Raw genomic sequence first — 26514 nt, 5'->3', positions numbered from 1 at the left:
ATTGATTTTAACAGGAGAGCAATCGAGACAATCAGCAGGGACATTTTTACATACTTTTTTTTTTTTAATCTTGATAGATTTAGGTCAATTGGACTTACACTGCCGTTGTGTTACAGTTAGAGTAGAAACATTCGAATGTTGGGTTAGTTTTAGTTGTGCAAAATTTCACTAGGGGGCTCTAAAGTCAAAAACGTTTCTCTTTACGCTAAACAACAGCCATGAAACCATCGTCCCTACTGAAGACCTGGACTCCATGTTTTCCGATATTTACGTTGAGATTTGATCTTGCCGACTCATTTTAAACTTGTACAGAGAGTGAAAGGTTCAAAATGTCTGCATGATGGCTCCTCAACAGTGCCATGTGTCATGGGGCCATACCCTCAAGGGGGCCACCCTGTGTCCTCGTTGACAATCCTCAAAGCCGGTTTAGGATTTACATTTAGATTCAGGTATATTCAATGGCGTTTCTCTCATGCCACCAGGTGTTGCTCATGTGCAAGTAGCCGTCCAATATCTCCAGAAGTCCAGAACACGGTGCGATAGCGCTGGTTTAGCAGACTTTGACCGATTGCATGAAATGTAAATCAAACCGCGTGGTGCTACTCAGCAAATACAACGTTTCAATCTAATAAGAATGAACAAAACATGTTTTATCTCAGTGCTGCAAGACTGTTGGACTACTACATCCTTTGCCCGCTTCAACACACTGAACACAACCACCATCAGCCCACATGTTGCCAGCTTTACAGCAGATCCAGTTATGGTGAATCCAGGCTGCCGCTGTTATCAGTCATCTTGTTTTACTGGCCTACCTTCAGAGGACGTCTTGCCTGAAGCTGGAACCAACATCCGTAAATCCACGCAGATGTTGGAAGAAACAGCTGGCGAACGCAGCCAATCTGTAAAGAAGTAGAATTCATCTCAGTGACGGGATTTTTTTCTCTATGGGTTTAGTATTTTTTTGTGTTTCGTTTATCTCTCGCCGCTTCCTAATGTCGCTCTGATAGATTACCCTCACCTTAATAACCACAACCTAATGTGATTTTTTATACGTTTAACTTCTCACAATCTGAATAAAAATGTTGCTTGATACAATAATCCTGCCGGTCATTTGCAAAAAGTGTCTTGATTTTGAACCCCCGACGTAATGTTGCGTGTGTAATACATGTTTTGAGAATGGGTTACATTCACATTCAGTTTGTCCATTTTGTCCAATTTACAAAACATAAAGCACCTTGTAACTTCCATGGTACTGTATGGGACCTCAAATTACCTAGTTTAATGAATAGGCTTACTTACAATGTACTTGATTTACTTAAATGTAGCTCAACATAAACTGCACTGACACAAATAGTCAGCTAAGATGTGACGGCTGCAACTAACAAGACCGCCAACCGGTCGTAGGGAAGTTGCTGTTTCTCCATTTGAATTTTGATCCAACGCACAGAGACAGTTTTGACAGACCTTTGAGTGCAGGCAATCAAATATTAAGCACACTTTATAAAAGGGTTTAACTTTCCTGTCAGTGATTAGCAGCCGACCGCCCTACTAGCTAAAGACTGACCAGCTGCTCCCTAAATAGATTAACTGCATAATTGGACTGTTCCATTCTGCAACAGCAAGGGGGGGTTGTCAGGAGCCTTCAGGTTGGAACTACAGAGGAGGACTGTCTTCACCCCCCCTGCAATTAGCTGTGGACTCGCCAGCGAAGCATATAACATGCAGTTGGGGGGGGGGGGGGGGGTGTTCTCAGTCAGTAGAGCCCTTGTGATGTTGGTTTAAACTCACCTGGAAATTAGGTTGTGACTTTGGTGCAATTATGTTGCGTTTATTTAATTATTTGGAGTTGTCACCTTGATTTTGCTGTTTTTGATTACCCATCTTAAACTTCTATGAATATTATAATTTGGGTGAATATTCCCCTATTGTTTTAACACATATTCCTTGTAAATCATTAATCAAATTGTATAACATTTATACATTTAGAAAATATCCTGTAACGTGTGTGCCAATAAAAAAAAACCTATTCTATCCATTACTATCTCTCAAGATAGCTTTGGTCCAATAGAGATTCTGATTTGATGTTAAAGACAAATCACACACTGAAAGTCAGGTTTGGCCTTGTAAGCTAATTTCCAGTCTACTGCTGCTCATTTTCTGAAAGCTATTAAGATCAATTATTTTAAATGTAGAATATAAATATCATAAATGTCAAGTTGAGGACAAATGCAATTTGAGAAAAAGCCCCCTCAAAAGTGTATAAGCAGTATTAAAATGATTTACATTGAAATGGTCTGCTTATCAAGGAGGTCTAAAGTATTTAGGATGAAAGGTTTTAGAATGAATGCATTTCCAAGGATTATAAATGTTGTTTTCCTCATGCTGGATGAGGGTTACAATCAATGATTTCCTGTGCAAGGTTTAGGGTTAGGGTTGGTGCCCATATTGAAAGCACAATCATTTCGGATTAGATGATCAGAGGTCCCTTAAATACACAGAAATATGTTGATAATATCAACACACAAACTAATCGAATACCTGCTGCACACTTTATTCACAGGAGCTGCACGATGCATGCAGTTACATGTTCTCCATCCTCATGAATAGATAAGCATCTTGCAGATTTTATCCTTGTGTGTTTAAATTACATTACTTTTCCATTTCTCCTCCCTATGTTAATGTGTCTGTCTTCATTTTGTGATTGACCAACCGCAGTAATCGCATCTCATCACAACACTGCCCTCTCCTCTTTTGCTGCAGCTTGCCAAAACAGAAGATGCAAATTAAACAGAGACTCATCACAATAAAGCCTGACATGAACATTATGCTTTTGTGCATGACACCATTATTGCCCCCATCCCTTTCCACCGCACAAACAAATGTACATGTGGTAGATTATGACAGGCATCACCATGTACCGTGTCGCGTGTGTCGGGTATCTGTCCCTCGGATTGACAGCGTCACAGAAAAATTAGAAAAAAGCCCCCACATGGTCAAGTTAACCGACTCAAAGGGAGATGTCTTAGCAATCACTGTGTTACCATAATTAAATTTAGATTGAATCAAGTCCATTAGCATACAGTTCATACATTTTACAATTTTCAGTTGGTACAATTGAAAAGCAGCCGCAGCAGATGTAGATCCTGCCGTCTGTTTTAATGCAGTTTGCTGAAAGGGCAGCTCTAGCCTGCAGAAAATAAATTGGATACAATCTGAGATACTCTTTCAGACTTATTCCATCTGAATATCTTAGATTAACAAAGAATGGCAGCAAGAGAGAAGCACCAGATCTTTCTTTCCTATTGAGGCTCTATGTGTCAGTATGAATAGAGCTACAGTCCACATGGCGGAGGATCATCAGTGGAGCTGAAGAGAGGGACTCCACTTGACTGCACAGATTAAGAGTGTGACAGGGACCTATGACTGACTAATTTAATGGGGTCACTCTCTGCAGAAAAAACACTTCATTCTCAACAATGTCCCCCGTGCTCTCCTGTGCGATATATGCCGTCATCTGCTTGGAAGCGTCATACATCCACGGAGGAAAACCCCGGCCTTTTTCCTTCTATTCGGTCCCACAAGGGGCGAGGACAACACACTAGAAGGAAAAATAAGGAAAAAGAGCCCAAAACACACCTCTTCTCACTTCTTCTCATTAGGTCACAACTTCTTTCACTTTTTGAAGAGCTTTGATTATCAGCAGAAAAAAAAGAGCATTGGAAAGTGATCGTCCCAGCGCTTAAGGGTTATCCGCATCCTAGCGAGCTAATGAATGATACATTTCTGAAATTTGTAAGTATATCCCTTCATTTCTTTTTCTCAAAGGGAATCACAGGGATCCGGTTTGCCGAACATCAGAGGTGCTACATCAGGACCCAAACCCGGCAACTACCCGCAGCCGCAGAGGCGGAGGATGGGGAGGCTGAGGAGGCAGAGCAACTGGTACGCCCCCGCCCCCGTCTGTCGGTATAGTCCTGCAGAGGCTGTCATGCATATTGTAAAGAGATAACCAGAGTAGAGCTCTGTGAGGAGTACACAAATCCTCCGTGTGTCCATCTCATCCTGTCACCCCACAACCACCCCCCCCCTCACTGACGAATAAACTGTGGTCTGTGGTGCCTGTGAGACCGTCAGAAAGCAACCCGCGGAACCCAAAGCATCTTTGTGGCTCACATCAAATGGTGTTTGCTGTCAATCTTGAGCCAATATAAATGTTTAATTATCTCCTCCAAAGGCACTACCCAAATAGCCTAAAGGGGTAAAGGAGTATAAGAGAGGTCTTGTGTGAGAGGTAACCCATTAAAATGTTTTTCTCACGTAGGCGCCCTCACCAAGACTGATTTCTTCTTCTTCTTCTGGTTGTATGTGAACTTCACCAAAAGGAATGGAAGAAATTCAATCAATCAAAATTCCCAATTTTTCAGTGTCAGTGCAATTCACTGAGTGGGCCCTGTGTTCAAAGAGAAAATCCATCTCTCAAACGTCTGGACTGCTTGCACACCCTCATTTACATTTCACATTGTAGCTTGGAAGAACTAGTTGGCAAATATCTGACGCCCCTCGCTCGCTGCTTCAATTTAAAACCGAATAAGCCAATTGTCGGCCCGAGCGAAACCCAGTTGCAGTTTTTTATCTTTGAGAAACCCAAACCGTTGCACCCACAAAAATCCCTCTCACCTCGATATTGTCTGATCCACGTTAACAGATGCTAATTACCCAGGCAGCTTCCCATGTCTGTGCGATTTATGTCTTCTTCTGTGCAAGCCTTACCGGCTTAATTTACGGTTTCACCGTGGAACATCTGAGGCCTGCAAAGTGATTAAGGCTCACACCGCTAGTTACGGCAGCCATTTTTAACTGCCGTGAGGATAATGCTGTTTGCCTCGAAAGAAACAAATAAACACAAAAATGTCAAACTAATTCAATCAATACATAGAATTGAAATATCATACATTCTGTAGCAATATTTGCAGTAGAATACAGTAATTCACTAAATGACTGAAACACTGGTAATGCTGCAGAGGATGGAACGATGAGAATCCTCCATTTGAGGCTGACGCAGTAAGCAGCTCATACTATGAATGTTGTAGGTTGTCATTGGAAAGGCAACTACTTTTCTAGTAGTCTGCCATCCCCTGCTGTCGGACCACCCCTGCTGTGCGTGTTAGCTCATCTGAATACTATTTACTGGTAAAAGACGTGAGAAGGGTGTCCCATTGAGTAGCAGGAGCAGGCTACTCATAGTTGTAGCCTACATGAAGGGTGAAAGGTGCTCTGCACTGCATACATGCATAGATTAAACTGGACCACTTTAACTGCAGTAAAGCTTAGAGTCTTGCTCAAGGGCGCTCTGACCTTGGGGACGGTATAGGAGCTGTTGGACGGCGGCCCCTGATCCGTCCCATGAGGGAAAAGGCACCAATGTGCGACCCTGCAGAAGATCAGCACGAGGTCCCAAACATGTTGAAGCTCAAAGGGGTTAAAGCACAAATAGTTGTAGCTTAACCCAGCGGCTGGCTTTTTAGGAAACGGGGCTCAGAGCGACTGCGGCAGGCTTTAGAGCCGAGGTGAAAGACAATGGAAAAAATTGCGGCAAAACTGCAAGCGGCTGATAAGGAAATGCAGCCCCTGCGAGACGAAACCAGGTGACAAACATGAATTGTTTGCCAGGGTTTTTCCCCTCCCTTTTCAATTTGACTCCTCTATGAAATATCTGAGGGAGTAATCCCCGAGCTTCATTCCACTTCTCTCCGTCTGACACGGAAATCGCCATCCAACTCCCTCACATCCCTTAGTATTGTCAACCGATGCTATTTGGTCCATTAAAAAGCCACTTAATATGGATGACCAAAGCTCACCCAGCAACACAAAACCTCCCACTCAGACAACAACCGCACGGAAAACAGTAAAAAACACACAGAGGATATGAATAAACTAAAGTCCTGCAAGCACACAGCATGGTTGGTTTTGTCTGCATAAAGATATGAGCCCAATTTGTGGAACGTTGGAACAGCTCTGCCTTCAGTTCCTTCATTTGAGGACACATCTGGTCCTAAGTCCTGGTTCTGAAATTCCATCCATGTGGGATTGACGACTCATAGGTCTTATTGGTAAATGGAAAAGCTGTTGGCCCAATTGCTAACATGCTAGCCGCGGGAACATGCTAGCACTAGAATACAATAACTGGACTTCTGATTTCTATTTTCTATAAGCTCACTATTACGGTAGCCAGAGGCTTTATTAAAAATATTTATTTGCACCATATATTAATATATATAAATATTGTTTAGATATAGAGCACCAATGCCCAGATATAGAAGTAAAAAGTCTGTATACACGTTCATGTTCTATGTCTCTTTTGAGGATCCACTTCTTCTCCCTCAGACACCCTTTAACAAAACTGGACAGTGCCATACATCTAATTAACATACTTTCTTTATTTCATTTTATTTTACTCTCGTTTCTGTTCCTACAAAGGTCGGCACTGTCAAGACAGCTTGCTATTTGTCAGCGCCATAAATTTGCATGTCAAAGCTCACTAAAGTTCAACTGATGAAAATGCAAATTTCTTTTGCAAATCAACTTTTAATTCCATTGAGATGAACAGAGTTATTTCTGTGTACTTACACTTTCCCAAGTCACTGTGGCATTTAGGGACCTTAACCCTCATCCCACTAACATATTTAACAAACAAGGACTGCTCACTGAAGGAATAAACTGTTCTGAAGAAAAAAAATAGAAATAGACAGGAGCACATGAGGAGAAGGTTGTCTGCTGCATCTTTAAATTTGCAATTGAGGCGATTTTAAATGGGACCCCCAGGACCCCAACAGATTGTTATCTTTAAATAATGTGAGAAGCATGAATCAAAAAAGAAAAATAACACAATTATATGAAGCCATTTGGAACAAGTTGATAGACAACGTCGCCGCGATAAAATAAAGCACCTGAGAGATAGTTACTAAAACTCACCACCTGGAAATCTGCTTAGTGAAAGCCCCTCCTCGTTACATGTACAGTATGAGAAAGCTTTAGGGTATCACGAGAACATCTTTTGTTCATCTCTGGCAAACGTTGCTCCATTTTAAACAATGTGTCATGTAGACAGTGCCCCCCCCCCCCCACCACCACCACTCCCCTCGGGACACAGAGGCAGGAGACGGTAAATTCATTAAACTACAACACAACTGTTATAATTAAGTTGTGCGCCGTGGACGGAAAAGCATGCAACCACCAGGAGCAGGCCGCACAAAACAAATTACCATCATTCCCAAGATCCAATACTCGCTAAAAAGTTGCCTGTGTCCTAATAGTGTAAAAATTCCTCAATAGCAAAGGGGAAAAACCCTCAAAAGTGTGTTTCAACCGGAGGAACCGTAATCAGGTTGTCTTTGTGCTTGTCAACTGGCATTTAGAAATCCCTGCCCCGCGCTAAAATGCTGACCTTTACCACCTCCCCCGGGCCCTCTCCTGCAAGTTATTGGAGTCGTTTCTCAAATGTGAAGTCAAAGTCATGTTGTGGGCCCCCGTGTCGTGACCTCCATTTACTTTCCCGGAGAAGACTCACTTGGCTTCAGTGGTTAAGAGGTCCAATTAGAGAGCGCCGTTTGTCTTTCCCGAGTTGGATTTGAATTTCTGCAGCCCCAGGAACATTGAACGCACCGGCTTATTGCCAGCGCGCCGTTACCCCGCTCCCTCTTCCCGCCCCCCCGTTCTCAAAGTCGTCCTTAGTCGCTTAGACGCTTCAGTCTTCCTGCACAAAAACACAAAATCGTCTATGCGTCAGAATGCGGGTCACCAACTGTGTTGCTCGACGACAAACAAGACAAAGCGTGGGGGTGGGGGGGGGGGGGGAGAAACTGTAATTCAAGCGAGAGTGACAGGGGTGAACGCGAGGGAGTGGCCTCCACCCAATATTCATTATTCTTGCTTCAGCTTTAGCCCCGAGATTCTACGTCAAGCTTAACTAATGTGCAATTAAGCTTTAGACTGAGAAAATCACCTTGTAAAAACATTTGTCAAGTGAACTGTTTTTCTGTTCTGCGTTGCTAATTATCAAGGGAAGGCGAAGAGGGGTTTGTTTGTGTGTGTGTGTGTGTGTGCCTATTTACATATACATGGAGAAAATAAATATCTGCACTGTTAAGGGAGAAGCAAACACCCTTCATAAGTCTCTATTAGACAACACTGACATGTAGTCCCTATCATTAAGCAATAATAGTTTACTTTACAGCTCATGAACTGCAGTATCAACAAATTAAGCCCACTGATAGTGCTCGGTGCCAAGCGAAGCATTGTGGGGGAGGGGGCGAGGAGAGAGGGAAGGGGGGGTGGGGGGGGGGGGGGGGACAATGCAAGGTTTTATTGTGTCTGTCACATTTCAACGATATTGCGGCCACACTCCGAGTAATGAAGACCACTTCTAAAGTCATTTAAAAGTCAGATCATCACTGTCTGTGAATTCCAATGACGCATAACAGAAAGAGCATGCCGCAGGCTGGGGAAGAGGGTGAGGGAGAAGGAGGAAGGAGTCAGGGCAGTGGGAGTCAGGGCCCTGAAAGGTGATGGATAAAAACGATGAGGATGGAGCTGCTGGGTGGCTCAAGGGAGGAGAGTGTAAATGTAAGGCCGTACGTTTTGTGGGGCCTGGACATTTTTCGCAGGCTCTGACATCCTATATTATATTATATACATGTCTGTCTGTGTGTGTGTGTGTGTGTGTGTGTGTGTGTGTGTGTGTGCGTGTGTGTGTGTGTGCGTGTGCGTGTTGTTCTCACAGGTGGGTGAGACAGAGGCCACGGATATGAAGGTGGAAGACTCCCAAGCGTGGGTTCCTGCTGTGGAGGCCATCGTTAACCCGGCCTTCCTCTTTGACTCCAAGATCTGGGAGATTTGCCAGGAGCTGCCCATCCACTGGATCCATCGCTCCCCTCTGAGCGGTGAGAGCAGGGGGCATCTCTGCCTCTAAATGCAGACTATTAACACACTCACCGGAGGGCTTCCCCACAGGCTGCGTGCAGCTCCACGGGGGGGAAGGGGGGGGGCACGTGTTTTCCCAACCGCATGAGCATCCAATCTAGTCCCTGCGTGTTTGGAACGTTGAGAAAGCGGTCAGTGGCGGTGGAAGCGGTCGGATCCACTTGGCCGCGGTTGTCCTCCACGCTTGAACACAAGGCAGAAGTGTGTGATGGTTGCAACCTGCAACTTCGCCTCTAGATGCCACCAAAAGAAAGTGTTTTCTAAAAACAAACACAAAAAAAAGGTATTATATTGAAGAATGCCTTGCAGGCTAGTTTAATGTACAACATAAACCACATTTTAACAGTGTAGCTTGTTAGTATCTGTCAGTGTAGATAGAGTAGAGTACTACACCGAACACAGAAAAAAATACATTGGAAAATAAAACAATAAAAGCTGAAAAATGACTGAAGAGAGAACAAACAAAGCACCTGAAGTACCATACTGGTTACCGTATAAAGGACCATCAAATATAGAGGTGTTATGGATGCAATATTCATACGTTCCATGGATTCAAGGGAACATGCCAACAGAATTATATATGAAGGCAAGGGTAATACACCTGAGGATACTTTTGAGTATCCTCAGGTGTTGTTCATCTAGTATTTAACTGTTCAGAGACCAAATAACTGAACTAACTGAAGTACAATATTCTGTGTATGTGTGTGCGCTGTGACTTATAAAAGGTTGTTTAAACTATAAGGCAGACCATTTCTGTAACTTATTCTGAGAAGAGGGCAGATTATATAGTATTTTTCTATGCTATTTTTTTCTCTTTGCTGGGTATAGTTCATTAAATTTTCATTATGTTGTTTTGTACGGTGGCTTATAGCAAAATAATGACTGAATCTAAAAAGATTGCAATGAAAGGTCGCTGCTTTAAAAGGATCACCTTTCACCTTTCCAAGACTTTCAAAATGGTGACATAGTATATTTCATTTTTTTAATGCAGCTAGATACATTTGATAAATGTAATAGACATGTAAAGTAGCAAAAAAAAAAATTGAAAATAAAGTACAGGTATCTCAAAAACTGTACTCGAGCACATGTTAAGTTACATTCCATCACTGCTGAATGTCTTCTGCAGATTTGCTTTTTAAGGACCGCCTCAAAACAACGTTGAGGCTTTGCTAATTAGGACCTGTGAAAAATCCTTTGTGTGCAAGCATCGCAACAGCAGCAACGCCATTGTTTGACGGACGCATGAAAAATCCTTCCAGCGCATCATTCCCCTGAATGTCGAGCTAAAATACCCAGTCTGGGCTTTTTCTTCAGAGAAGCACACAACACCTCCTCTCTTTGTCTCCCAGATGCTGAAGTGGGCAACGTGGACGCGCCCGACGCAGAGGTCACGGGTCAGCGGTTTGCACGTGACGCCCTGGACCACCAGGCTGTGAACGACTATGTGAGTCGGCTCGCGCCACGAGACAGAGCGGAGCCACTTCAATCAGCTCCGCCTCTGCCTCCACTCTTTCTGCATATAAATCGCTCACTAATTGATGTTAAAACTGACTTTGTGCACCACAGGGCATAGCAATTGCTCTATATATCTGTTTAAGTAAAGCCAGTTCATTGAAGACTCCCTTAATGTCTCTCCATTAATTGAGAGGAATATCCAGCCCTTCAAAGGCAGGAACCTGTGCCTTACAGCGGCCGTTACCTCCTCCTCTCACTTCCTCTTGTGCGCGGCGCTACAAAGCAGCACTCTGAAGGTCACTCATAGCTTCGCAGATGAGTTGCAATAATTAATAATGCTTTAATTATCAAAGCGTGTAAGATGACTGGAAAGGCCAAGAGGTGTGTTTTGCTGCGCTGCATGTAAACCGCTCGATACCGTGCCGTTCATCATCCCCGGCCCAGTAGATTAGAGCCAAAAGTGACGCACTCTTTTTCACGAAAGGAAATAGCAGTTGCACGCTGAATATAACAGGTGCGAAGACACCTGACGCCTTGAGCACCTAATGGCGAATAGCCACGGACGCTAAACTTAAGGATAATGAATCGGGTTCTGTCTCCCCTCCAGAGTCGTGACAAATGGTGAGGGACGCGTAGAGAAATGAGACGTCCTATAATGTTGACATTCGTCAGGAATGTCTCAGGAAACAGCTCCCTCTGAACCCCTCACTCCCTCCGAACCTTTCCCGATGCTCTCCCTCGCCGATGAGATGCAGCGCTGTGCAATTGCGACATGCCGAGGGATGAAAAGCTCGGCTCTCCTTTTGAAAACGCTCTGGCGCTATTAGCTGAGCGGCTCATGCCACTGCAATCCCACCCAGCAGCACATCCAGGCCTCTGTTTGTGGCTCCGGTGACAACAAAGGTGTTCGTGGCCAAGCAAAAGGGAAGGCCGTACTCTGTGATTGGGAGTCTGAACTCATTATCAGGGTGCCCGTGTGTGCGCTAGCCTAACCCACACACACACGTAGGCTGCTGCTCACGCACCACGCAGGTCCTTCCATCTATCAAACTCACACACGCAGACGCGTGATAACAACTATTTACTTTCCATCTGCGTTTCTCAAGTGTGGATTTCTCCCCACAGTTTAAGTTAAGTAAAGCGAAATCCTAGTTTGAGTCCCTGCGACAGACGTTGACAGATATATGAAACTGACCTTTGCTGCGGCCGCCATGTCAGAGTGCAGTGTGAGGGGGACCTTGAAATTTCAAACTGAATAACTACCATCTGACAAGGCTGAATGGACGGTACCACTCTCCTTGACCCGTAAAGCAAGGAAGGGACTCCAATATGAATTGACCTCACACACATCCGCGTGTAAACATACTTGCTTTCTGCCTGCAATTGAGGTGTTTGTATTGCGTGTGTGTGTGTGTGACCACATTCAGGGCGAGGCTATATGGATTTTCGTGCGCAAAACAGAGGTGCAAAAAGCTGAAGGAATTTAAAACCACGAAAGCTGTTTGTGCCTCCAGAGAAATCCTTACAGTGAGGCTAAAGCCCATTATCACCGTGGTTCAGTGTTTACCCATTTATACATTTTTATACATGACTATCTCTGTATTCAATTACCTCAATTTTTTTTTCTTCATTCCACCTCACTGCAGAGATAAGAATCTGTGATCAGGGACAAGTGCCGAGGCGTTTTTTATATTTTGTCACTGTCCTGTGCCTTAACAAAAAAAACAACCTTTTGGAATACAAAGCAGGCTCTGAAACAGAAATGTTATCTCTGCTGTTTTGATCCCAGAATGAATGGCGGGGAGCTCGGCGACGAGATTTAATACCACACGTGCTTCAAGCTCATGAAGAGCGGTGATCAGCATGTGTGAAATAACACCAACAAGTGTGGAGATTAGGGGAGCCGTGCTCTGATTCATTACATCTTATTGACTGACTGACGCAGTTTTCTACTCTGCGAGACTCATTCATATCCAGCCCTCATATTATGCACAGAGGTGCCTCCGTGTGTGTCTGTGTGTGTGTGTGTCTGTGAGTGTGTGTTTGCATGTGCATACCGGAGTGTGTGATGAAATCAGATGCAGCAAGGGGGTAATGGCTTTTACTCTTCATTAATGCCGCTTGTGTTTGAGTGACTGCCTCAGATTTCCCAAGGTGAACCATTCTTTTCACCGCAGCATCCCGCTAGAGATGAAAACTCAAAGCCGTAGTGATTAATATGTACCCTCCGTTTTAAAAGGATAGCTCTGATTAATTCTCTTTAAGGTGCATTGCCGCCTATTGGTTGTTTGTTTTGATAATCAGCGCTTCATTTGATTAAAATATTTTCTTCGTGCAGCTACAGATTTTCCCCCGAAATCCCAATTTGAGCTCCGCGGAGCGCATGAGATTAGCATTGGTTCATTGACAGCTTTCGTGTTGTATCCATCAACAGATTGTGGCCTGGAAGCTGATGACCCAAAACTCGACTGTAACAATAAATCATTAAAAGCCCACCTGCGCTTGTCAAAGCAATAAATCAGAGCCCGGCTGCAGACGTCCTCTGCAGCAGCACGTCCACGCGTTTCAAGTATGTGTCACGGGTGTTAGTGTCACAGCCCGGCTCCAAGGCCGAGACAGAAACTGGGAGACGAATGAGCCGCGAGTTGATAGAGCGGTTCACTTTTATTTGCTTGAATACCAGCGGGGCAGTGGTACAAGAGCCCCCGAGGCTGCCAAACAAAGACACACTTCTGGAACGAGCCCCCCCCCCCCCCCCCTCACAGCCTCTCCAGCTCAGGTGTGGCTCATCCGGCAGAGGACCCTCCAATCTGCAAGAGATCGCGTAGCAGGGACACCTCACGTCTGCGAGAGGGAGGCTCGTCACAGTTTTTTTTTTTTTTTTAATGAATCCTGCCTATTTTCTTACTTCTCGTAACGTGACTTCAATTAAGAAAAAGAACATCTCTTTGTGTCAAACTAAAAAGAGTAATTCCAACGCTTAAAAAGGCAAGGGGCTAAAGGGACATGTGCTCCCGCGGGTCCTGTCCTTTTCCCACACACATTTTTATTCCCACCAGTGGCATGGAGCGAGCCGACTCACTGGAAGCTCCTGCACAGAATGGTGCCAGTTTGTCCTGAACGTGAAGCCATCGACTCCCGGATCGGAGCAGTTTAACAAGACAGCGCCGGATTGTCTCCAAGGATTCATTTAGTAAAAGAGATTGAAATGTGGTCAGATGCGTACTGAGGGCAGTTGCTGGCTCAACTTGCACGGTGAGTTAAGTGGCACTTCTCCCAACCCCATTTTGGAGTTGCTCTTGATCAAAGGCATGGCCCTCAGCCCCCCCCCCCCCCCCTCCTCACGAGTCTACGGGGGCATGAACCAACCAGCACAATGGAAAAATCCAAGGGCCATTAATTCTACCCAATTTACCTTCCGTTTGGGTTTCATTTGGCCCCTCTATAAATTCAGAGGCAGCCAGCAAGAGCAAATGAAAGAATCCTTGTTAGGCGATCATTACTCGGCTAATTGCTTTAGGAATGTGCCATGCACTTAAAGTCAAGGTCAGGGGGAGGGCGCCGAGACGGGGGGGGGGGGGGGGGGGGAGGCTGTAATTTGAATGCTCCATTGGAGGAGGGGGTGCCATTTTGGTGCAGAGTGTGGGCTTCGGTCGAGGGAGTTAGGAGGTCAGAGATGAAGGAAATAGTGTAATTATGCTGGTAACTACCGGCGTTAGAGTCCCTTTGATTGAGGAGAGCGCCGGTACGGAGGCTGGGAATGCTGGATTCAGAGATGGGGCGTCGTGGAGTCGTGATACCTCCGTTATAATAGAAAGGTCAAGGGTGTTACATCAGGTTTTATGCTCCCGCAGCTTAAATCACGCCTGCTCCCTCGCCGCTATATTGGTCTGTTTGTCACAGAAATCAAGCATGACACAACTTTGGATTTTCTCAGACGATAATTTGGATCTTTTCACTCCTGTTTGGATTTTACGTGTATACTACTGACCTACAAAAAAGGCAGGCTCGCCAATTCCAGCCATCTTTTATTTTTCTGTATCTTCTCCTTCTTCTCTGTTGGGCTTTTGCGGCAGCCGGCATTCGTTTGTGTTGCAATGCCGCCAAGTCCTCTTCCTCTTCTTTATGCTCGTCCTCCTCCTTCTCGCCCCGGGGACGACTGGCATTTGAGGCGTGTGTTATTGTAACCCTTCCCACGGCGGTGTCTTCTGCAGAGAGAAGTCGGGATGGAGCTGGATAACCGCCTGGACGACAACGGATACTGCTGCCAGCACTGTCGCCGTGGTTACCGCTACTGCCGCCGCTACCACGAGCCCCTGGGTGGCTTCAACCAGTGGCCTTACTACTACCAAGGCGGCCGGGTCATCTGCCAGATTGTCATGCCGTGCAACTGGTGGATCGCCCGCATGCTGGGGAGGGTCTGAGGGGGGGAGCGTGGCGTCCTTGTTTTGTTAAATGGGATTTTAACTGTTTACGTAACAGGGTGCAAATTCTGCTTTTATATCCCGGACCACGTAAGAGACCAATTGTACACAATTGTTATCCAATCCGTAGGTTGGCCCGCTAAGTATTAGTCGCTTTAAACAGTCCAAATGGTATTTGAAGCGCTCTTAAAAAGGCATTGCTCGTTTACAGCTGCCTTATTTTCTCTGCTTGTCTAATCATTTGTTTTCCTTGCTATTTGATTGTGTTGAATGGGTGCAATTAGAGGATGTCACCAGAACCTATGCTGCTCCAAAAGGAGTGAGGGGGGGGGGATACTTCAGCAGTGTCTGTCTTGACCGTGTCATGCATTAGTATTTTACCTAAATATGTGTGTGTGTCTTGCTTACAGTAGCCCATCACTTGCAAAAATAAAAAAATATTTTTAGTGGTATGGTTTGTTTTGCTTGAGACGATAAAAACCCTTCTTCACATGCAATAAGAACACTACATGTATTTTATTTGAAGAAATACCAAATAGGGGAAAAAAACAACTAATCATATATAACTAGATGAAGATTTTCTTCCTGGCTTTATGTGTTTTAAGATCATGTTGAACTAAAGAGTTACAGTATAATTAAAGATGCAAGGGCCTCGGCTGTCTTTTGTGATTTAGTTACTGTTGTCTCATGCTCCATTGTTTCCCATCTTGTTGCAATCCACAAAATGCTTTAAATAGTGCTTCTGTTCAAACAGTTTCATCTTTGCTGAGGCAATTTTAATCTGCAACACCACATCTCAATCTGTCGAGCTGCAATAACTCCTCTGCACGTAGCAGATAAGCAGGCGAGATAGGCTTTTGCAATTGATGTTCCGTCATCAGAATAACAAGGTGCATTAAAGCCCAGGAGTATTCAAGCAATGGGAGATATTCAAAAGTTCAACAGAGAGATAAATATGGAGCTCTCATGTTGTCATGGTTTGCTTTGAAGCCTACTATATGTTTATGTCTCTTGCCATTTTTTTTTTCCAATTAAAATTGCAATGTATGAACAATCTGAGTTGTCCTATCATCAAACAATATGATTTAACAAACTGATGAAGTGTTTGTTTTATGGACTCATGCAATCCATACGAGGGCAGACCTTCTCCATTCTCCATTAGTCCCATTGCTTGTTTGCAAAAGTATTTAGCTTCAATTTGACAGGAAACAAAACGTGTACGCTTTTATTGTTCCTCTCATAACCTTAGCCTCTCGTGTGTATCTGATGCATACTAATGCCTTCTTTACACTAATATAAAAGCACCTCGCCTGTTAAATAAAGCTGGATGTTGACTCATGTTTGCTCAGTGAGATAATAATGTCAGTGGCATTAATATTTTTGCAGCGGAATGGATTTCGTGAAAAAGAGGGCAATGCATTAAATTACTACATGTAAATGTTTTATGAATATGTTCATAAATGGAGTTAAGAATGCAACCGTATTGTTATTTCCAAAATCAATAATGTCAATAGCCCAGGGCCATGTGTCAAACAAAGCAATTCTCCCATGAGTTAACAAATGTCATAATTGCAAGCGTACTTCAAAAAAACAGACAAGTGTACAGCAAAGCCCGCGAGGCATTTCTGAAAAGTTCATATAATCACTGATTATATTATTCATTTATTACTCAGGCCCAACAAATAGTCAAGTTAAAACGCATGCATACACCATGCTGGTCGCTGGCTTTCACAACGCTGGTAAAGAGTGTAAAGTGTTATTTTTTCCTAAGATGCTGCATCTCCCGAGGGGTCTGAGGACTTTGAGGACTCTTTTGTATAGTCATAAGAGTAAAGTGCCATGGAAGCCCTGAGAGTCCATCTGAAAGGGACTGCTCACCCTGACTGGAGAGGATGATACAGATATTACAGCTGGCTCCCGGAGAGCGGCTCGCGCCCGACGGGACAAAAGCCCAATAATAAGCATGAAAGTCAAACTTCAAAGTACAAACGGCTCACAATTAAAAATCATGGGTTAGACCGAGAAAAGACGCTAGAATGGTGATGATCATGCAGCTGCACGTATATGAGAGCGAATTTTAGATCATGGTCCAGTTGTGTCCAGACGTGTTGTGGCCGCATATTGGTATGCGCTTGACAAATCTTAAGCGGTCTGTGAAAGCATCTTAAGGAAACTAGTTGAATGTCGTACAAAGCAAAAAACAACACAGCTTTTGAAGCTGCTAATACTATGTTCATGGTTTCCATTTTAAATCTAATGATGACAATAAAAGTACATTAAAAAACAAGATATTAGGCAATTGGTTTTGTAGAAAAGGAAAACAAAAGAGACGATGTTTTTCCCGTTAAAATGCAAACAATTCAACTACTCCAAATCTAATTCTTTGCAATGGTCTTTTTAGTACCCCTACATATAAAAATAAATGTTAACTTGCATTCCGACTGGGTTTGACGCAGCTAAAAACTGTCTCCTTTAGATACAAAGCAAATCTGTGCGACTACGACGGTGAAGCCATTGCCTGTAGACCAGAATGAAAGAACTGAATTTATCATTTCAAATGGAGCCCTGCACAATTTTTCTCATGCATTTCATACACTGTCTAGGAATACCCCCCCCCAGCACCTGTTTATCACTGTTTTGATGGGGCGAGGAAACAAGATTGACTATTCTGCAGGAAAAACAGAGATAGCAGGTGTCTTCCAGGTTGGCACAGTTCAAAGAATTTTTCCCACCTGGCCTGAGGATTGGCCGCTATCATCCAGACTCACAAGTGAATTAATTCCTTTTGTTACTTATCAAAAATGCAGTGAAACTTTACTCACGGCTGCTTATTTTCACTTCAAATAATCCCTCGTTCATTACGATCAATGAGTTGCTATTTCGGGGTGGAGGAGAGTGAAAACCAATGTATGCGGAGTGTCTGTATCTCGATTAGTAACCCGAAGGAATAGCTCTCACATTGTCCCGCTCTGCAGGGGACACGTGTGTTACCAGTGCCACCTTGTGTACAGAGAAGTGTACTGCAGCATCAAACAGGAGCTGCTTTCCACTTGTTTTATCATTTTAAAACCATGTTACAACCGCTGTCCTTGTATGTATATATATATATATATATATATATATATATATATATACACAGTTGCTTCTCTGTGAAACCGCTCCCCTTTGAAGAGTAGTCTCTTTAAATTGAACCTTGGCCGTACATTAGCAGACTGCATATGGCTGCAACAGCCATGAGACTACAGTCCACTCCTTTTTCTCTGAAATGTTGCAGTCAGTGTGGTGACCCGATGGTTAAATAAGCTCTCCTTGTACTGTTCCTGCTACAGGCTGCAGGCACAATAATGTCGGCCGTCATCCTTCAACTGCTCCCACTGTGAGAGGCGGCGTGGCACAGCAGTAAACACTAGCGCTGTGTCAGGGGCTGCAGGCGACACAGAAATAGTCGTCCTCCCCTCCCAGGACCTGGCTCTCGTTCCATCTTCGGGGTCCCTGACTTATTAACCGAAGGAATAGCACAGACGCCACTGCTGCATTCACTCATTGTGTTAGGATCCACAAACGGCCCTGCTTACCATATGACAGCCGATCAATGATGTGTAAACGTAACGGAGGGTTATTGGTTGCGTTCATCGGATTCATTTCAGACTACAGTTCCACCTGCAAAGGGCTCTGGGAGATGTTTCCCGGGGAGAAGCAGGTTGTAATGGTGGCTGAGACTGGACTTGTGGCTTTGGATGAATTGTGTGTGTGTCCATGTGAACCCTATGGCAAGATTGGATTGTGTGGTACACAGCTGTGCATGTGGGTGTACACAGAGCTAGGCACAGTAGGCAAGCCCTGCTGCCAAACAGCTTCCTCAACACCACCAGCCACCCACCCTCTGGTCCCTCGAACCCTGAACACACACACACACACACGTCCGATCCAAGGCGATGCACCCCCCTCACACCGAAACATACACACACACAGACAGCACTTCTCACCAACACGTCAACAAAACACATGCTCTAACGAAATCAATCCAAGTCAGTGTGACGCGGCTGTCTCGGGTCCTGGGCCTGTCACATGCTAATGTATTCATCCACCCACGGCAACTGAAGAGGCAGTGCTCTTAAGTACAGTCCAATCTGTCTGTGGCCTGCAAATGGTTCCAAACCAGTTCCCCACAGTGGCTTTGTCTCTTTTCAAATGCCATGTGGTCGAATGTCCCTCAAAGCTGCAGCGGAAAGGAGGCGGGAGTGCTTTATTTTCATTATCCCCACGGTGAAAACATTATTGACAAAGTAACTCGTTGCAAGCTACTTGTTTCCAATCTTTTTTACCCTTTAATTTCTCAAAAATGAAAGTACTTGTGGGGCATTTTATCTGCGCCTTGCATGATTTCAAAATCACTTTGCTTGCAACAAAAACAACAAATTAAGAGGATATTCAGTGTTGAAGATTTTAATTAGTACATTGACTTTTTCTTAAAAATCTACTCTATATTCAGCACAACTGAGGCAACTGACAACCCCGAGAGACAATAGAAGCAACAAAACATAAGCAGCTGACATACCTCAACTTCTCACAGACAACAGTAGTTTTAGAAAAAAGGCAACGCCGTTACGGAAATATATGCACGAGCAAAAAAAGAGAAGAAGAAAAGCAGCGAATCCCCACTTAAAGGCGTGTATCTACCGTATGCGAAATGTAAGCCAGTGTAATTGTTGATTGTCAGGAATTTGCATGTACTTTAACGATAGGTATACATTCAGAGTGTCTATGCAGACTTAGAGCCCTTTGGCTTCATGTGCGGTTGTAAAGCAGCGTCAACTTCGATGCGGATGGAGAATCAGAATGTCTAAATGTCCTCACTCTACAGTCCAGGTGGAAAACACGACCAATTTAGCCGCGACACTACTCGGGATCAATATGGCTTCACCCCCCCCCCCCCCCGGCGGGACCAGCGGTCCAATTGCATGGCCGGCCGGAGAGGCCTTTACAAAGTGAGACAGCGAATCAAGACGGCACAGACTGGACCGACCCGAGAGCAGGAGAGGAAGAGAAGAACAAAGAGGAGCTTATGGTGCATATTTGTGCCAAATCAAACTATGAGTTCAAAGACATGCCGATTGATACATTTGATACTTTATGCAGTTCACAGAATATTATTATTTTGAATGCGTTGTCTCCACTCCTTAACTGTTGACAAAAAGGTAAAGAGGTATGTCGGCCCGAAAAGAAGAAAAGCACATTCCGTACACGTTTCAACCAGACACGAGAGAATATAATGCTGAACTGAGCACTCGAGTCCAAAACTCAAGAAAAATACCAAAGCTGATTATAATGAATGCTATACAAATGAAAAATGTTGTTCATAAAAAAATACCAAACAAGCTTCCTGGTATTTACTTGTATATTCTTTGTATTTTCCTCATAAATGTGCCTTTTTTTATACAGAATTTAGAAATTCACAAAATAAATAAATTTACTATGGCCTTAAAATGTAATCTCAATTGTATATTATATGTATGTATATATATATATATATATATATGTGTATATATATAGATCCATATATATTCCATTTATATAAACAGGATATAAATCTTGGAGCCCCTGAAGCTGATAAAATCTCTTCAACCTTGCGTATTCTTTCTCTCCTTTTTGTGCCTCACTACTTTGCAGCGCCTCCAGTCTGCAAATCTGTACAAACTGTTTTTACGTTGGACTATCCTTGGTGGACAGAAAAATGCCCATTACCATAGTCACACAGTGTTTTTAAAGCCAGGAGTAATAGAGGGTAAATGAATACCGTTTGTGTGAGTGTGAAAATAAAATAGTAATGTTTTTAAAAGTCTGAAAAGGCAATTTAGTCCGTTTTTCATCTTTTTCCCCCAGACGTTTCCACGAAAGAGTCTTGAGCTGTTTGAACTTCCTGTAAGGCACTCTTCAATTAAACTCCGAGATGGGGGGGGGGGGGTTCTTCTCCACTGGATGTGGTTTATTTAAAAATAAAAACACACACACACGTTGCATGTTCTCAGAAGTCTGATTTCATTGCACCGTTTGGCATTCGGTCCCCAGTTTTGGTTTGTTGCATTCTTCTCTTTAAACAAAAATGTCAGATTAGATGTGAGGTAAGAAAATGACTAACTGGCACATTTGGTGGGACAGGGATCCCTGGTCTATGCAATGGCTGTTCTCCTAGAGGGGAGGTGGTTGTGGGTGTTTGTGTGTGCGTGGATGTGTAAATGTAAATGTATGTCCGTTGGGGTCAATGTCTATAGAAATAATCCCAAATCTGAAAACGGATGTCTTCTTCTAAAACACTACTCCCTTGATTTTTAAAAAATTAGGCACATGGTCACAACATATGTGTGTAAACAAAAAATCCTGAGGCTGAACTGACCAACCTTTAAGAGCAACATTCTACGAGAGCCCTTGCTCTGATCTGTGATCAGATCACTGCGGTACGGAAAGAAAAATATTAAGTCTGTGGTCAAAAATGGAATTCAATTGTTGTTGTTTTTGGTTCTTTCAGCCCCTAGGCCTCTGCAGGCTCTGTCTTTATCTGGATAAAGTTGGCAGGCAATTGGACAGACATTGGCAGCTCCTGCAGGCCTTTTATTCCCTGCTCCGGCTGCAGGGACATCTCCCCACGCACTTCCAGCTCCTCCACAGGGGTTAGACCCTCGCTGGGGCTGCTGCTCTGTGAGAAACGTCCATTAATTATAGTTTCACTCGCTGCCTCATAGGCCTGGCTTTGACTGGTATCAATGATCACAGTCCTGTACTGCAGCTCGGCCTCCCCTATCTCAATCTCTTCTTTGTCAAACGTGTTTGCCGCCAGTGATGGATCACCGTTCACCATCGACTGGAAGTAGCTGGGGTCCAGCAACTCCTCTTTGACCTGCAGACCCGGCAGGTCGCTGGATTTAAGCACTGTGGCAATTACGGTGCCGGGCTGCTGTGCCACCATGGTCGGCCCACTGGCTGTGTTGATGGTGACCAGGCGTTGGAGGCTGCCGAGGTTGGAAGCGTTGGAGCTAATGACTCCTGCAGTAGAAGTGCAGCAGGTGGTGGAGGAGCCAAGGCTTGTGACCAGGAGGTGCTGGGAGAGGCCGTCCTGCAGGCTGTTGGCTCCACCTGCTAGAGGGGTCGTCTGGAGGGTGAGCACATCTTTGCCGCCCGCTGTGGTGGAGGGCATGGTATGGAGGATGACCCGAGGTGGCGAGGAGTTGCAGGAGTCCCCGTTGGCCAGGAGAGAGTTGAGAGGAACAGACTGGAGGGAGCCGGGAGAAGTCAGCACCATGGGAACTGACGCAGGAGCAGCCATGGCCCTGAAAAGACAAAGAATGAACTCAACATGCAATCCTGTTTCCTCGTCTTCTCTGACGGAGCTGTTCATTTGGTGTCTGGGCAAATATAGACATGGATTATTTTTTTAATGGAATGCTATTGAGAAACGTATCCACTGCAGAGTGCTCTGATCCTAAACAGCAGCGTTAATGCCCTTCTTAATATAACAAACAGCGTTGCCGGCTCTACTGCAGAAGCGATTATTCTCCTTGATTCCTAACCTGCAGACAATGTTTAAAAGCTTCACAAGCAGAATGACTGATAAACCCTTTGTTTATACAGGCACTATATATATATATATTTTTATATTTTTTAATGGAATAGCAAATCAACACCTCTCTGACATCAACAAAAATTTAACGGTGGTTTATTTTATATATAAAACGCTGTTACTGTGTCGAACCCTCTACATCAAAGGTTTAACCAAAGTTTATCTCAATTTCTGAAAAAAGCTGACACGGTTTTAAGTTACAAATTGATTCTCTTTCAAGTGTCAACTAAGAAAGGGCCGGGTTGAATCATTCATAGGATGAGAATTTTAAGGACAAGTAGTTGTGTTTAAGCATGTGGAGGTGGAATTGATCCAGTCTCCAAACTTTGATAACCACAATGATGAAGATATTTGACGGATGCAAAAATCTGATACGATATATCAACTGATGTGAATATTTCTTCACATAAATACATCCCTTACAGGAACGGTTTGACGACTTGGGAGCTTGTTTTCCTTCCTGTTGAGAGTTAGGCGAGAAATGTGTGTCTTGACGCCTCATTTAATGCCGGCTGGTCTTAGCACAAAGAAACAGGACAAACCTGTACACAAGTCAATTGAAATCCACTGCAAAGCTGTTGTGTGTTTAACACGTATCAGATTACAGACACTAGGTATGTACAGCTTATGTGCTGGAACTCTCTCTTTAATGGGAACAGTGAGTCCCTTGAGTGTTTTTGTCACTATGAGGTTGGGGATCTCCTACCTCATCGCTTGATCTTGAATTGTCGACCCTTGGTTGCCCTGCAGCATGTGGACAGAGTGAAGGTACTGCTCGGCCTGTCCGTTAGTTTCTTGGTACAGATATTCATCGCTAGGCTCCTTCTTCATGTTCTTCACTGAGCCTTGGTGCTGACCATGAGCCCTCCCGTGCCCTTTGGACCCTCCGCGGACCACGGGCCGCCCGTTGCTAGATCTGTGATTTCCGTAACCGGCGTTGGCATCGGAACCTCCGTCTTCGTCCTCGATCACCACCAGATCTGTTGGCATCTCCTTGAACTGATAGACCAGCCGCTGCCCCTCCACTTTGGCCAGGATACCTCTCTGATAGTAATACCTGAATGACAAAGTAGAGGAGGAGTTTCAACATATCTGTGTCATGTGGACAGTAACAAAGCTTTGGGTTCAGCTCGGGGTGCGTTGCCGAGTTGCGCTTACCTTAGAGCTCTTCCCATGGTCTCATAGTTCATGTCAGGCTTGTTCTTGTGTTTTCCCCACAGCTTTGAAACAGCCTTGGAGTCAACTAGCTTAAAGATGCCTTTCTCCCGCTGTGTCCACTTTATGTATTTGGGACAAGTGTTCTTATCCTGCAGTAGAGCCAGAAGGAATTCCCACAGGTAGATTGTGTTGCCTGCAAATTGGAGGGGGGGGGGGGGGGGGATAAATTAAGTCATGTTTTCAACATTAATGCACATCAGACATTCATGGGGGTGCCTTTGAGCTGTACTACAGATATATCCATAATGCATTTGGTCATTTAGATTCATGCATAAAATGTTATTGGGCAGCTGGAAGGTTGCACGAGGAACTACTCTTTTGTCGTAGCCATTGTTGTGTTGGATGCATGTGCGCCTTGAAAGTAAATTAATTATTCCAAGGCTGGGAGTAGATTAATCATATTTGCGAGATGCTCTGTGGCTAGAAGCGGTTAAAAACAGAAACGACACCCCGACAGGGTGATGCATACGCGTGCACCTGAACTGACTGTGTCCCCCCCCCTCCTCTTTCTGTCACACTGTATGCTACAATGATGGTTCACATCGAGCACTAGTCTGCTTCTGTTGCCCCCCAGCCTGCAATCACTCCTGTTTCCCTGCGAAACACAGCACTCCCGGATCCCCTCATCCATTAACTCGCCCAGATTCCACCCAGCTGGACTGCAGGGGTCGAGGACTGCTGTTTGCACACTCCACGGGAGGAGACAGAGCGCACACCAGAGGAGGGCAGACCTTGATTTTTATTGGCTCATTACAGAGAAGCGGACAAGTTAGGGAGGCTTACCTTTGCCCTCTTTGCTCTTCTTCCTGAGTGGTAGGTTAGGGGTGGTGATAGGAGAGCAGGGTCTCACCGCCCGCGGCTTACGCACTATAATTCAAATTGAGGGGTTTGGTGTTATGAGACGAGAGTTCGCAGTGAAATCATCCAATTACCTGCAACACTGAATTTTTAGACCAAGAGATAATTATTGTGCTCTTAGTGTTAGAAAAAAAAACAAAAAAAACAGGAGTACGATGATACCTTTGTTTTGTTTCTGAGGTTTTAAAGGACCCTTTTGGGGTATCTCATCAATTGATGAAGTGTCCTCGTCTAGGGACATGTCAAGGGCTCCATTATCCATCTGGTCAGGCCTCAGGGGGGCATATGTCAAGTCTGACTCCAGCAGAGTGCCGTAGGTTAGGACTATACATCAACAAGAGATACAAAAACACGGACAAAGCACAAAGAGAACCGTTAGAATGTAGCTCATGCGCAAAATATGATCAATGTTAGATCAAAGTTGAAACGTAAAATATGAAACAGGACTTACTCATACGCTTTTCGTCCAAAATGTTGTTTGGAGACTCCATGTTAAGAAGAGCTGCTGCAGCTTCGTTCGTCTCCATGCTGTCCTCGGGGTCAGAGACTGTTGTTTCTGTCGAGCAGACAACAACAAATTTATCATTAGGAATTGAATGTGGGTAACTATTGTGTATATTGTGTGTCTGAGTTGTGTTGTCTGATATGTTTGAAAGGCTGGGATGGCTACCAAGCACCTTTTTTATGTTATGTTTGGAAGAGTTCAAAGGTGATATCAAGACCACTTGCTTTTGTGCTAGGGGAAGTAAGTGGGTTGGAAAATCTTGTAAATTTAAAAAATGTTCTCTTCCCTTTAAAACTTAAAAAATTTAAAAAATGTTCTCTTCCCTTTAAAACAAGTCAGACTATTTATTATTGGGAAGTTAGTTTGATTTTTTTGCTTGCATGTCAAAACATTTTATTTTTTGCAATTTTCTAAAGACTATGTTGGATATGTGAATGATTAAATAAAAATAATTAATTCAATTGATCCCGATTGCATACTGTCTATATTTTCCTGTTAAATTGGTATTAATTCACCAATTGCTTGGAAATGATGGACTTAGTTAAGCAACTTGTACACTAGATGGTGAGATTCACATTCAGTTCATAAACAGTAAAAATAAACATGTTGTAAATCTGAGAATGTGCAGATTTACTGCTTTGCGTGACGTTAAACACTAGTGAGTGTGTGTGTGTGTGTGTGTGTGTGTGTGTATGTGTGTGTGTGCCTAACATAACACAGTCTCCATTAAATGACAGTCAAGTGAAAAGTGTTGTCTACCTGAGAGGTCGACCCCGCCCACCAAGATGGAAGGCTCCTCCACAGCGTGGAGCGTCCTGTCCACCATGATGCCATTGGTCACCTCGTCGGACTCCAGGCCCGAGTAGACCTGCAGCAGATCGGCAGTAGGCACTTGCTCAACAATCACAGCTGGGAACACTGACGGGTCGTCGAGCTGAACAGAGTGAGGACACACAGGTGCAGAGCATGAGACTCCGTAACACAGAGGAGGCAGGGGAGTGAATGGTTTTGTGCCTCGAAAATGCAATAAAAACACCATCAATTCCTACGCTACACATCATAAATTCAATATTAAACCCCCCGGATGACATTGCATTCATGTTATAACCAGATTTGGTCCCTTATCTTTATTGCCTTGTAAAATATTGAATATTCGTACTCAATTTTTTCAGCTAATGTGGAGGCCCATACCATGGTGGAGAGCTCATTTCTGTGGAGTTGCAGCGGCCCGTTGGGACCCGCTGAATAAGACAGGAACCAGCTGTTTGATTTGGCCTACTTCTCCTGAGAAGTTAATCTTATGCTCAGAAATTATATAAACCCAATTGAATGTTAATGAATCAATCGCGAGTCGCAGGCAAGCACCCCCTTCATCATGTCCTAAAGCTGCTTTTGGGAATTCCGACCTCGCCGTCTCATTTCAGGCATGGCTCAGCCTCATTCAGGAAGGAGCCGGGGGG

At 44.2% G+C, this 26514-nt stretch overlaps 2 protein-coding genes across 4 annotated transcripts in view; one reads left to right on the top strand and one right to left on the bottom strand.

Moving 5' to 3' along the window:
- tnmd (tenomodulin) overlaps positions 1-16946 on the top strand; it is a 38476-nt gene extending 21530 nt beyond the window's left edge. The window contains exons 4-7 of the mRNA XM_037462690.2: positions 3826-3942; positions 8780-8939; positions 10329-10423; positions 14649-16946. Of these exons, the coding sequence (XP_037318587.1) occupies positions 3826-3942; positions 8780-8939; positions 10329-10423; positions 14649-14858 (582 nt within the window). The 3' untranslated portion in view covers positions 14859-16946. The remainder of the gene's footprint in view (positions 1-3825; positions 3943-8779; positions 8940-10328; positions 10424-14648) is intronic.
- Positions 16947-20847: 3901 nt separating this feature from the next.
- The window catches only part of elf1 (E74-like ETS transcription factor 1), a 31005-nt gene continuing 25338 nt past the window's right edge, over positions 20848-26514 (bottom strand). For all 3 annotated transcript variants that reach the window (XM_037461505.2, XM_037461504.2, XM_037461506.2), the window contains 7 exons: positions 25814-25988; positions 25001-25105; positions 24712-24873; positions 24475-24558; positions 23632-23824; positions 23180-23530; positions 20848-22183 (listed from right to left, as the gene is read on the bottom strand). In XM_037461505.2, coding sequence (XP_037317402.2) covers positions 21388-22183; positions 23180-23530; positions 23632-23824; positions 24475-24558; positions 24712-24873; positions 25001-25105; positions 25814-25988 — 1866 coding nt within the window. In that variant the 3' untranslated portion in view covers positions 20848-21387. The remainder of the gene's footprint in view (positions 22184-23179; positions 23531-23631; positions 23825-24474; positions 24559-24711; positions 24874-25000; positions 25106-25813; positions 25989-26514) is intronic.

Source organism: Pungitius pungitius, chromosome 2, assembly GCF_949316345.1.
Source record: "Pungitius pungitius chromosome 2, fPunPun2.1, whole genome shotgun sequence".
Taxonomy (NCBI): Eukaryota; Metazoa; Chordata; class Actinopteri; order Perciformes; family Gasterosteidae; genus Pungitius; species Pungitius pungitius.
Note: the sequence above shows the minus strand (reverse complement) of the source record. Positions and strands in the feature narration are given on the sequence as shown.